A 13,272-nucleotide genomic window follows, 5' to 3' on the forward strand; every position below is an offset into this window, starting at 1 on the left:
TGGCTGGGAAAGGTCATTGTTGGGAGCTCCAGACAGAAGTGCATTGGCACTCCATTCACAAGGGAGCTTTATGAGGAATTTCTAACCCCGATCCAGCGTTCGTGCCCTCATTGATCCAACACTTATACCCTATCTACAGGAAAAGGAATAAGTGTCCGTAACAGCACAACTCCTTTAAGGACCACCCAGAGGACTCTTTGTATTAAGGTTGAGGCAGATTTTTTTTTTTTCTCGGTCCTCTAACCAGTATGACCATCCACATAAGTATTTTAACTACTTTACACCTCTTGTATCTATCACTTTTCTTAAAGGGATCCTATCATTGGATACCCTTTTTTTTCTAACTAACACGTAGGAATAGCCTTAAGAAAGGCTATTCTTCTTAGATGTCTTCTCCGTACCACCATTCGGTAGGAATCCGGGTTTTCTTCAGTATGCAAATGAGTTATCTCGCAGCACTGTGGGAGGTCCCCAGCGCTCAAAGAGCACTGGGGGCGTCCCCAATGCTGCAAGAGATCTCTCCAGCGACGCCTCCATCTTCTTCTGGAACGCCCTCTCCTTGTGTCTTCTTCCATCCTGGGTTTCAATCTTCTAGGCCTCGGGTAGAGGCAACTGCGCATGCCCTGGCCACAAGAAAATTTTCTTGTCGCCGCTTACCCATTAAGCTGGTGTAAGCGGCCGTTTTCTTGTGACCCGGGCAATCGCAGTTGGCTCTGAGCGAAGCCTAGAAGATTGAAACCCAGGACGGAAGAAGACACAAGGAGAGGGCATTCCAGAAGAAGATGGAGGCGGCGCTGGAGAGTTCTCTCGCAGCATTGGCGACGCCCCCAGTGCTGTTTGAGCGCTGGGGCCCACCCCCAGTGCTGGGAGATAACTAATTTGCATACAGAAGAAAACCGGGATTTCTACTGAACGGCGGCGCGGAGAAGACATCTAAACATAAGAGAAGAATAGCCTTTCTTAAGCCTTTTCCTACGTGTTAGGGTGCATTCAGACTACGTAACGCCGGGCGTGTATGAGAGCCGTACACGCCGGCATTACGGCAGACTGCCGAACACTTCCCATTCACTTCAATGGGAGCGCTCGTAAACGCCGCTGTTACGAGCGCTCCCATTGAAGTGAATGGGAAGTGTTCGGCAGTCTGCCGTAATGCCGGCGTGTACGGCTCTCATACACGCCCGGCGTTACGTAGTCTAAATGCACCCTTAGGGAGTAAAAAAAGGGTATCCAATGATAAGATCCCTTTAAAGGGATTCCATGCCGCTTATTTTGCAGTCTTTTTGCTCATCTGTCCTGTTTTTTCACATTATAACAATTATAAGGTCCCATTAGCTTTTTCAGCTTTTGCCGCAGTCGTAGATAGGTGTATTGGACATTTGCCGTTGACCTGCTGCTAAAATGATATATTTTCCCTCTTTCGACCCTACAGCGGGGTCCCGATAAGTAATTCTAGATCATTATGTCTGTCCTTTGTGAGACATCGTTCAACTTACCCAAGCCTTCTGGCCGAGATAAAGCACAACAAAGACGTTCGGTTGCATTAAACAAGGATTTATTGTTTCAATTATAACATAATTTTCTGGCTGCCAACCATATCCTATCTCAGTAAGAGGAGATTGCTATTCTAGGTATCGTAAAACTGGAATTCGCCAAGGTCGGGAACTTTTCTCACCATCAATACCCCTGCTGTAACGACATGTGACAATGGTTTTTAAGTTCGCTGGTTCAGCTGCATTCTTCAGAATATCAAATTAGCGTTTTGCCATGATAACCACTAAGTAACAGCTGTATCCATTATTGTCCGCTCCGGCTCCATAGCCAACTTGATAGGAGGAGAGATTTTGTTTATATCTTCAATTTCAGCAATTTTTTTTTTTTGCAACTGGAAAACTTCTCGACAGATAAAGTAAGAGCAACAAGAAAGAAAGTGTTTCTAAATTGTACCTTACTATTCATAACACTCTTTCATGGCTTCCACCTTCTACTTTTTGGTGGTGCTGGGCTGCGTCCCTACACAGCCATGCTCCAAATCAGTGCCGTAACTAAAGTCTTGTGGGTCCCGGTGCAATCTTTGTCTGGTGCCCGCCACCTCATCCCTACAGTGAATCCTTGATACTGATGGTTACGGGAGCTAAGGAGTTTAATCCACCTTAGTGTGGTTGGAGTAATCTCTGGGTTTCCTTGGTTTATGGGCCAGATGGAAGCTTCAATCTCAATACTGATGCAAGTGCTTGTGGGCCCCGGTGCGACTGCACCCTCTGCACTCCCTCAAGTTAAGCCCCTGCTCCCGATTTGTCCAGGAAATTTCAGGTAGCACGATTCACTTAACTAGAACCGTGCTGCAAAATGTGAAGGGGCACAGAGCACCACCAATACTGCATTCTTATGGCAACAAGCCATACATTAATCTGAAAAAGTTAAAGGAATTTTCCAACACCCTGGTAGTTTCTTTATATCTGATCAGAGGGGCTCCAACAGCTGGATCCTGTTCCTTTCAGCCGTTCTGACCATGTCGCAGTGTCAGGAGGATGGGTGCGGAAGCAGGTTTGCACTTACTTAAGTAGTAGTTGCAAAACTGCAGTGCCCCGGCACCACCACCATGGAGTAGGTGTGGCTGCAGCCCTGTGACTATTAGTTCAGTAGGATCAGAGCTGCTTCCAGCAAACGGCCAGATCAGCTGATCCGAATCAGATACTGCTGACCTATCCTGGCCATACGTGTTAAACCCTAGACGGCCATTACTAACGTGTATGACCAGTTGAAAGGGGGTTTTGAGGTTAAACATATTAAAGGGATTCAATCATTGCAAAATGCAATTTTTTCTCCCTAACATGTGAAAGCCTATTCCTCTCCTACCTTTAGATGTCTTCTCCGCTCCGCCATTTGGTAGAAATCCCGGTTTTCTTCGGTATGCAAATGAGTTCCTTTGCAGCACTGGGGGCTGTCACCAGCGCTCAGACAGCACTGGGGGCGTCCCCAATGCTGTGAGAGAACTCTCCAGCGCCGCCTCTATCGTCGCCTGGAACGGCCTCTCCATGCGTCTTCTTCCGACACTGGCTTCAAACTTCTAGGCATGCACAGTCAGCTCTGCCATCGGGCCTCGGGCAAAACCGACTGTGCATGCCCGCAGCAATTTTCCTGTGGCCGCTTACACAGTAAACTAGAGTAATCGGTCATTTTCTTGTGGCTGCTTACACAGTAAGCCACAAGAAAATGGCCGCGGGCATTCGCAGTCGGCTCTGACCGAGGCTCGACGGCAGGGCCGACTGTGTATGCCTAGAAGTTTGAAGTCAGTGTCGGAGAAGACGCAGGGAGAGGCCGTTCCAGGTGGTCCCCAATGCTCAAACAGCACTGGGGGCGTCCCCAATGCTGCGAGAGAACTCATTTGCATACCGAAGAAAACCAGGATTTCTACCGAACGGCGACATGGAGAAGACATCTAAATGTAGGAGAAGAATAGGCTTTCTTAAGGCTATTCCTACGTGTTAGGGAGAAAAAAAATTAAATTTTAATGACTGAATGCCTTTAGGGGCCTATCTTAAAAACCGGTCACTAATATGAGATGGGTGGATGTCTAACACTTGTTACCTCCATCGATTAGCTGTACACAGAATGGAGCAGGAAGCAAGCAGCGCTGTTCTCTGTGTAGTGGCTAACCAAGTCACTGCAGCTTATCTCACCTTCATGTGAATGGGAGCTGATCTGCAGTACCTGCTCTGACCACTACACAGAGAACGGCGCTGTCTACTTCCTGCTCCATTCTCTCTGCATCAACTGTGCAGAACAACTCATCGATGGGGGTGTTGGTTATCAGACACCGACCAATGTGGTATTTAGAACCTCTCCTTAGGATGGGCCATCAATATTTTTAACCTGGTAAACCCCTTTAAGTGACTTAAGCTTCATCCAGGACCTGAATTTAGCCGAACAATAGACGACTCCAAAAACTGTTTAGACATGCGATCTGCTTTGGTCACCACTATACATTTAGAAAAAAATGAGGCCTTGCCTTTCTTTTCTTCTGGATCCAGTAGGGATATCTAGAACCTCAATTTTTTCCACCGATCCTTCTCCCGATAATCTTGAAGGATACGTGTTTTTTTTCTTACCATTTTAACTTTGAGAATCCTTTCAATGAACATGTGATTGACTTGCCTCTTATGTTTCCAGCATACAGGGACATTTTTGTGGCAAAAGCCCAACTTACCCCCTATAAGCCAAACCCAAAGCCTGGATTCGATGCCTCCATTGTTTGTGGGGCCAAAAGTGACTTCATATATTTGCCGTGCTGTGACTTGCGCTGGCGCTCGTCTGTGTATCATGGCATAATATCCTAAACCAACAGGGTGATAATGTTTAGTGGAAGAACAGGTATTTGTTCATACAGCACTTATAAGATTTTTTATTTGCTTAGTTAACACTTTCTATTATATAACGGCATAAAATGGCATCTGGCAGCTCCGATTTCCTGTTATGAAAGATTTCCTTTTGATGGCTTCTCGTCTACAGCCTTGGGGTTATTGCTGAGCTGTCTATTGAGAAGGAGTGAAAGAAGGACTTAGAATAGAAACCTTGGCTTTTGTTAACCCGTACTTGGTTTACGCAGCTATACGTTGTTTGTACATGTTCATTATACAGCCGTGTAGCATCAGGACGGGGAGCCCGGGCCGTGTTAGATGGGTCCCCTAATATTCTGTCTTACTACAAGGACCAACAGCAGGCAGGGGTTAGGGAGACCCCAATAACAAGTGCTTAATGTCCCTCTTTCTATCTGTCTCCATCCCTCTATTTCTTTATCTGTATCTCTTTTCTTTCTTTCTTTCTTTCTTTCTTTCTTTCTTTCTTTCTTTCTTTCTTTCTTTCTTTCTTTCTCTTTCTTTCTTTCTTTCTTTCTTTCTTTCTCTTTCCTTCCTTCCTTCCTTCCTTCCTTCCTTCCGTTTCCTTCCTTTCCTCCTTCCATTCTTTCATTCCTTCCTTTCCTCCTTCCGTTCTTTCCTTCCTTCCGTTCTTTCCTTCCCTCTTTCTGTCCGTCCTTCCCTCCTTCCTTCCTTTCTTTCCTTCCTTCCTTCTCCTTCCTTCCTTTTCTTTCCTTCCTTCCCTCCTTCCTTCCTTTCCTCCTTCCGTTCTTTCCTTTTCCTTCCTTCCTTCCTTCCTTCCTTCTTTCCTTCCTTCCTTCCTTCTTTCCTTCCTTTCCTCCATCCAATCTTTCATTCCTTCCTTTCCTCCTTCCGTTCTTCCCTTCCTTCTTTCTGTCCTTCATCCCTTCCTTCCTTCTTTCCTTCCTTCTGTCCTTCCTCTCTTCCTTTCTTCTTTCCTTCCTCTTCCTCTCCTTTCTTTCTTTCTTTCTTTCTTTCTTTCTTTCTTTCTTTCTTTCTTTCTTTTTCTTTTTCTTTTTTTCCTTCCTTTCCTTTCCTTCCTTGCTTCCTTTCCTCCTTCCGTTCTTTCCTTTTTTCCTTTTCCTTCCTTCCCTCTTTCTGTTCTTTATTTCCTTCCTTCCTTCCTTCCTTCCTTCCTTCCTTCCTTTCTTTCTTTCTTTCTTTCTTTCTTTCTTTCTTTCTTTCTTTCTTTCTTTCTTTCTTTCTTTCTTTTTCTTTCTTTCGTTTGTTCTTTCTTCTTTCTCTATTTTTTTTGTCTATCTATCTATCTCCTATCTATCTATCTATCTATCTATCTATCTATCTATCTATCTCCTATCTATCTATCTATCTATCTATCTATCTATCTATCTATCTCCTATCTATCTATCTCCTATCTATCTATCTATCTATCTATCTCCTATCTATCTATCTATCTATCTATCTATCTATCTATCTATCTCCTATCTATCTATCTATCTATCTATCTATCTATCTATCTATCTATCTATCTATCTATCTATCTTTCTTGGCGCTTGCAGCGTCACCTCCATCTGTGTCCTCATGACTATGATCAGCCGGCTCACGCTCCTCGGTTGTATAACCCCATTCGGTCCATTTACGTTCTGTTTATAGACTTTATAGTCGCTCGTCTTGTCGTTTTGTTTTTTATGCAGTTTCTTCATTGAGCTGCTTTATGACGTCATTGTCTCTCACACAAAGCTGACATTATACTTCTGTATGTCCGGACAATCTGCACATATAGGTTCTCTGTCCTATAAGCGACATTTATGTTTTTATGGGTATTAAATATTTGCTGTGAATTGCTTCCTTGTTCCTATACATGTTATAGAGTATACGGCTATACAGTGCCATTATCTCAGGGAGACAACATGGATCTTATCTGAATCCGAGCAAAATCCCAAACTTTTGGATGCCACTTTTTGTCTTTGTTGCCCATAGCAATCCATCACAGCGCTACGGTTGAGCCCTGAAAGCTGCATTGCCCTAGGGTACCAATGTACGGTACTTTTTCCTTTTTGGCCTAAATCTGCCCCATGTGATCTTAATGCCTTTCCCTCTCCTTCTCTCCACAGGCTCTGCTGGCGTCTGAACCCAAGAACAGTAAGGCCGGCCTCTTGAAGATGACTATGAAGGAATTAATAAGCTTGGCCATGCCTCCGAGTGACTCGAGTGGAAACAGCAGCACAATCCCTCAGGTGATGGTGATATTATACAGGCTCGGGGGCCGCAGCAGGCCTCGCTCCACAAAGGGCATCAGATATCGCTTTACAGCTGTTACTGACAGTCCTTCGCAGAATCCCAGAATCCCCAGAAGTCAATACATCGGGTCCAAGAATGACAAAAAAATTTCATATTTACAGCAGCGCCATCCAACTGGCAGTCCTGCATGCGGATACGGCCTACGGGGGGGCGTTCCAGTCTTTTCTGGCCCGGGGTCTCACTGAATGACATCATTTCTTCCCTTATAAATAGGATCTAGTCTAACCCCTATGAGGTGACCACACACAATATGGCTTTTACATCAGTATGATAGTGTCTGGCGGGTCCTTTAAGTGGGGGAAACGTTTAGAGGAATCTCTTAATACGGCGTCTTTGATGTTCTGCCGGAAGTCGCTTGCCTAATGGTTATTGCAGGGATTCTTTCATTGACCCCTATGTTAGAAACCCGCACCGGACCTTGATATGTAGCCGTGTTCACATCCATAGTGTGCTGCGTCTGAATACATAGGGAAGCTCAAAAACAAGCCCTAAATCAGAATAATAGAGAATCGTTTTGGCTAGAGTTACAAGTGCACCTCAATAAAGTGGAATGTCATCAAAAAGTTAATTTTATTTTTAGTAATTCAGTTGAAATTGAAGCTTCAAATTCATGAAGCTGAACTTTTCGGCTTTTACAAATCCCATTGTATGAACATACCCTAAGGCCTAATATACACGGTTGAGTGTGCTATTCATTGCTCCTTTTAGTGTGTGTCCGATGATCCACTCCGTTCCGACTCCGATGATCCATTCCGTTCCGACACTTTCAGTCACTGACTGCCCGGTCGCTGCAGAGGTGTAAATAATATAAAGTACAAGTTACACTAATCTATATATCAATCTGCTCCCCTCCCCCCTCTATCACATGTTGCATGTTCAATGTGACAAGTTCCCTTTAATAAGTGACCTAGCTGTGATCTCCCCTATAAGGTTGATGTGAATTCTCACGTATGTTGTTTCATCCCACTTGCTCTGTTTTTCCTAACCAGTAGTGATGGCTACCACTTGGCATGTCCCGGACACTTGAGGATAGCCGCACAATACTTACATTATTCCGTTTTCACGGTGTTGAGATTTCTGGGAACATTCTATTTTTATTTCCGCTGAACCTTACAGAGGACCGATCACCGCTTACATTACATTGGACATAGTTCTCTAACCTAAGGTTAGGATATTTTCCAAGGTAATCTATTCAGACGATGTGAGGTGCGGACCTCACAGATCGCAGGATCTGCAAATCTGAAAACGCGGAGATGGATATGTAAAGGAGAATGATGGCAGCCAGGGGTCACCTTATTCATTCCCGAAGTGTTTTCAGAGAAACGGCCAGCCTGTATATCCTGGGTATATCGGCTGGGGTTGGTGAATGTTCAGCCTGTGATCACTTACCTATCTCCAGATTAATATCTACTCTCAGATTTAGGGGTTTTCAAGGAAAAAAAAAATATTTTTTTCCAAAAATAAGATCAGTTAATGCTATTAATGTGTGGCCAAATTCCTTTAGCAGTAATTTTGGGGTTGCTGTGTGAGCTCCTGGCATCTTCTGCATTTGTTTACATGGGCATCTTCCTGTTCTATGTTTTCCTACAACTTCCATGATGCCTTGGGCTTCACTCAAAGCTGACACCACCTCCCCTTCCCACTCCTTCCCCCTCCCATTCTCATTCCCTCCCCCTCCAGGTTTCCTTAGCTAGCCTGTACACTATTAGCCCTTCCTAACTAACTTAAAGGGATTCTACCATTAAATCAATTTTTTTGGCGATCACACGTCGGAATAGTGTTAAGAAAGGGGATTCTTCTCCTACCTTTAGATGTCTTTTCCGTGCCGCCATTCGGTATAAATCCTGATTTTCATCGGTATGCAAATGAGTTCTCTCGCAGCACTGGGGGCGGGCCCAATGCTGCAAGAGAGATCTCCAGCGACACCTCCATCTTCTTCTGGAATGGCCTCTCCCTGTGTCTTCTTCCATCCTGGGTTTCAATCTTCTAGGCATCGGGCAGAGCCGACTGCGCATGCCTGGGCCACAACAAAATGGCCGCTTACACAGTAAGCTGGTGTAAGTGGGCATGCGTAGTCACCAGCACTTGTACTAATGAGTTCCCTCGCAGCACTGGGGGCGGACCCCAGCACTCAAACAGCACTGGGGCGTCCCCAATCCTGCGAGGGAACTCTCCAGTGCTGCCTCCATCTTCTTCAGGGAGGTCAACTTGCGCATGCTCGCGGCCAAAAGAAAAATGGCCTGTGGGCATGTGCAGTCTGCTCTGCCCGAGGCTTAGAAATTTGACCCCCAGTGCTGGAAGAAGACGCACGTAGAGGCCATTCCTGAAGAAGATGGAGGCGGCGCTGAAGAGTTCTCTCGCAGCATTGGGGACGCCCCCAGTGCTGTTTAAGTGCTGAGGACCGCCCCCACTGCTGTGAGAGAACTAATTTGCATACTGAAGAAAACCAGGATTTATACTGAATGGCGTCGCGGAGAAGACATCTAAAGGTAGGAGAAGAATAGCTTTTCTTAAGGTTATTCTGACGTGTGATCGACAAAAAATTTGATTTTAATGGTAGATTCCTTTTAACCCTCCCACCCAAACATACTTACCTGTCTTCTGGTGTGGACCTTCTGGGCACGGGACGTCACTCCTAGATGTCAAAATCGGAAAATGTGCTTGTGACCATGTGACCGCCCCGGTGATTTAGATTATTAGTACACTAAGTAATTTAGAAGGTAGGCGATGGGAGTGTTTATCTTAGATTAGAAAGATCAATTTTTTCCCGGGCAACCTCTTTAAAGGGGTATTCCCCTCTTGAGAATCAGGGTTGCCCATTGCCTCTCTGCACATGCGTAGCTCTGCCCATTCACATAGATACAAATAGTTAAGGAGGTGTAACGGAGTTGTTGCGATGAACAAAAACATGAGTATTTTTGAGATAGCAGCATTTCCGCTGCGGATATTTTTCTGCAATGTGTGGACGGGATTAGCCAGAATCCCATTCACTTTGCAGGTAATGTAAAACGCTGCGGTTTTTGCTGTGGCGTTGACGCAACGTGGGGCCAAGGACACGTCCACCTCTACCATAGTTGTGTTTTTGCCATTATGATATTTTACGTCTTCAGCAGCTGCTTTTTAGATGAATGGCTTTTTTTTTTCTTTGTTGCAATCCTTGGCCCAGCAGACGGGTAGATTCAAGAACAGCTGCTTGGAAATGACCCGCTCGGCCTTGGCCCTTAGACGGTCTTTAGGGACAGATGAGGACATGGTGATCGGCGCTATTGTTTTCTTGTATTGTCCTTTATGTTGCCTTTTCTTCTGACTTGCTAACAACTCCTGTTTATTTCCTTTTAGTGATGCTTTGCCAGGACTTGTGAACTTAAAGCGTAACTAAACTCTCAGACACGTTTTGATTTTCTAACCGTATTTGTGTCATTAAAGGGGCTCTATCACTGGGAAAAGTCATTTTTAACTAATCACATCCTTGCACAGGCTTTAGAAAGGCTATTCCACACCTACCTTTAGTATGTAAATTGCCTCAGCGGTCCGTTCTTATTTATGTGCTAATTAGACTGGTGCACGATGCATCGTGCACCCTCTTTGCTATTGTTTCCTATGGGTGTATACAGCACAGGCTGCTGCTGCTGATGACTCAGCTTCCTGTTTGCACACACACATAGGAGATAATAGCATAGACGAGTGCTGCTGGGAACTTCCTGTGCTGGCTGGAAGCTCATTAGCATATGAATAAAAATGGACTTATTCAGAAACCACTGAGGCAATCTACATACTAAAGGTAGGTGTGGAATAGACTTTCTAAAGGCTATGCAAGGATGTGATTAGTTAAAGAGGACCTTTCATTGATTTGGGCACAGGCAGTTCTATATACTGCTGGAAAGCTGACAGTGTGCTGAATTCAGGGCACTGTCGGCTTTCCCGATCTGTGCCCCGGGTAAAGAACTATCGGTCCCGGTACCGTAGCTCTTCACAGTCCGAAGGGCGTTGCTGACAGTCTGTCTAGTACGTCCTTCTTCACAGCAGTGCCTATAGCGCTGTACAGTGTGAGCGGGAAGGAACGCCCCCTCCCTCTGCTCACAGTGCTTGTCCATAGACGAGTGTTATCAGGAGGGGAGGGGGCGTTCCTCCCCGCTCACACTGTACAGTGCGATAGGCACTGCTGTGGAGAAGGACGTACTAGACAGACTGTCAGCAACGCCCTTCGGACTGTGAAGAGTTACGGTACCGGGACCGATAGTTCTTTACCCGGGGCACAGATCGGGAAAGCTGACAGTGCGCTGAATTCATGCTGTGTAATGTGTAGAGAAAATGAGGGGAGGGGTCAATCCAACCAGTTATATCTCGGACATTATAAAAAGTACAAACTTTCTGTTTGTGTCGTATGAAAGAGGAGATTGTCATCTTTTGTGTAACTCTAAGGCCGGGTTCACACTGGGCTTTTTAGACCTGATTTTGAGGCGGAGCCCACCTCAGATTCTGATCCAAAAAACGCCTAGCTGTGACTGGATGGCGGTGCAATGTACCGGCAGGCAGTCGCGGCATTCTGCTCCGGATTAGGCCCAAATAAATGGGCCTAGTAGGGAGAGAGTGTGCGCGCCGCGGACTCTGCAGCAGATTTCGCCGCGGAATCCACGGCAAGAAAGGGCAGGTCACTTATTTTTTTCCACGAGCTGCACAAAACCACAAGTGGAAAAAAGAAGTGAACGGGTCCCATTGAAGTCAATGGGAGGCGGTTTTTTGAGCCGGATTCTGACTCGGATTCTGCGTCAAAATCTGGCCCCAAAAAAACCCCGTGTGAACCCAGCCTAAGGGCTCATTCACACGGAGTATACGCCAGCTTATTCTGAACGTAAAACACGTTCAGAATCAGCGGCGTATAAAGCAGTTCCCATTCATTTCTATGGGAGCCGGCATACGAGCGCTCCCCATAGAAATGAATGGTCTGCTTTTTTCACTACGAGCAGTCCCATTGAAGTGAATGGGAAGTGCCGGCGTATACGGCTCGGAATGAGCAGAGCTAGCCGTACACGCGGGCACTCCCCATTCACTTCAATGGGACTGCTCGTAGTGAAAAAAGCAGCCCATTCATTTCTATGGGGAGCGCTCGTATGCCGGCTCCCATAGAAATGAATGGGAACTGCTTTATACGCCGCTGATTCTGAACGTGTTTTACGTTCAGAATAAGCTGGCGTATACTCCGTGTGAATGAGCCCTAAGGCTGCATTTCTATCTAAATTATTTTCTGAGTTATCACTGATTGAAAACAAAGTCGGGGTTGGGATCTTTTTATCATATAACTATCTTAATCCCCGTTAACCAGTGATATCTCTGGAAATAGCAGCGGGAAAAAGGAGTGAGATGACCCTTCTTGCCCCGGATTCCGCGGCGTCCACGGTGTGAGGTTCCCTCCTGATTAGACCCATTCATTTGGGGAGTCGGGAAATGCGGTTTCAACCACAAGAGCTTTATTATTTTATGACAATGAGAATTAACCAATTTGAAACGCATAGAGAGTGAATGTTACCAACTCCTCCTCAGTATCAGAGTGAATGTTACCAACTCCTCCTCAGTATCAGAGTGAATGTTACCAACTCATCCTCAGTATCAGAGTGAATGTTACCAACTCATCCTCAGTATCAGAGTGAATGTTACCAACTCCTCCTCAGTATCAGAGTGAATGTTACCAACTCCTCCTCAGTATCAGAGTGAATGTTACCAACTCATCCTCAGTATCAGAGTGAATGTTACCAACTCCTCCTCAGTATCAGAGTGAATGTTACCAACTCATCCTCAGTATCAGAGTGAATGTTACCAACTCCTCCTCAGTATCAGAGTGAATGTTACCAACTCCTCCTCAGTATCAGAGTGAATGTTACCAACTCATCCTCAGTATCAGAGTGAATGTTACCAACTCATCCTCAGTATCAGAGTGAATGTTACCAACTCATCCTCAGTATCAGAGTGAATGTTACCAACTCCTCCTCAGTATCAGAGTGAATGTTACCAACTCCTCCTCAGTATCAGAGTGAATGTTACCAACTCATCCTCAGTATCAGAGTGAATGTTACCAACTCATCCTCAGTATCAGAGTGAATGTTACCAACTCATCCTCAGTATCAGAGTGAATGTTACCAACTCCTCCTCAGTATCAGAGTGAATGTTACCAACTCCTCCTCAGTATCAGAGTGAATGTTACCAACTCATCCTCAGTATCAGAGTGAATGTTACCAACTCATCCTCAGTATCAGAGTGAATGTTACCAACTCATCCTCAGTATCAGAGTGAATGTTACCAACTCCTCCTCAGTATCAGAGTGAATGTTACCAACTCCTCCTCAGTATCAGAGTGAATGTTACCAACTCATCCTCAGTATCAGAGTGAATGTTACCAACTCATCCTCAGTATCAGAGTGAATGTTACCAACTCATCCTCAGTATCAGAGTGAATGTTACCAACTCATCCTCAGTATCAGAGTGAATGTTACCAACTCATCCTCAGTACACCTCCGTAGCTTTTTACAATTAGGAATGGCACAGAGTTTTTCAATAGGTGTCACAATAGTATCAGGACTAAACAGACTCTAGGGGTCAACCTAGGTGACTATCATATGGGAATAAGTTGTAGTGGTGAC

At 45.3% G+C, this 13,272-nt stretch overlaps 1 protein-coding gene across 1 annotated transcript in view; it reads left to right on the forward strand.

The window, feature by feature from the left end:
* Positions 1 to 13,272, forward strand: part of THADA (THADA armadillo repeat containing) — a 399,509-nt gene that overhangs the window by 132,022 nt on the left and 254,215 nt on the right. The window contains exon 24 of the mRNA XM_075267057.1: positions 6,452 to 6,574. Within this exon, the coding sequence (XP_075123158.1) occupies positions 6,452 to 6,574 (123 nt within the window). The remainder of the gene's footprint in view (positions 1 to 6,451; positions 6,575 to 13,272) is intronic.

The sequence above is a fragment of the Leptodactylus fuscus genome, chromosome 3 (genome assembly GCF_031893055.1).
Source record: "Leptodactylus fuscus isolate aLepFus1 chromosome 3, aLepFus1.hap2, whole genome shotgun sequence".
Taxonomy (NCBI): domain Eukaryota; kingdom Metazoa; phylum Chordata; class Amphibia; order Anura; family Leptodactylidae; genus Leptodactylus; species Leptodactylus fuscus.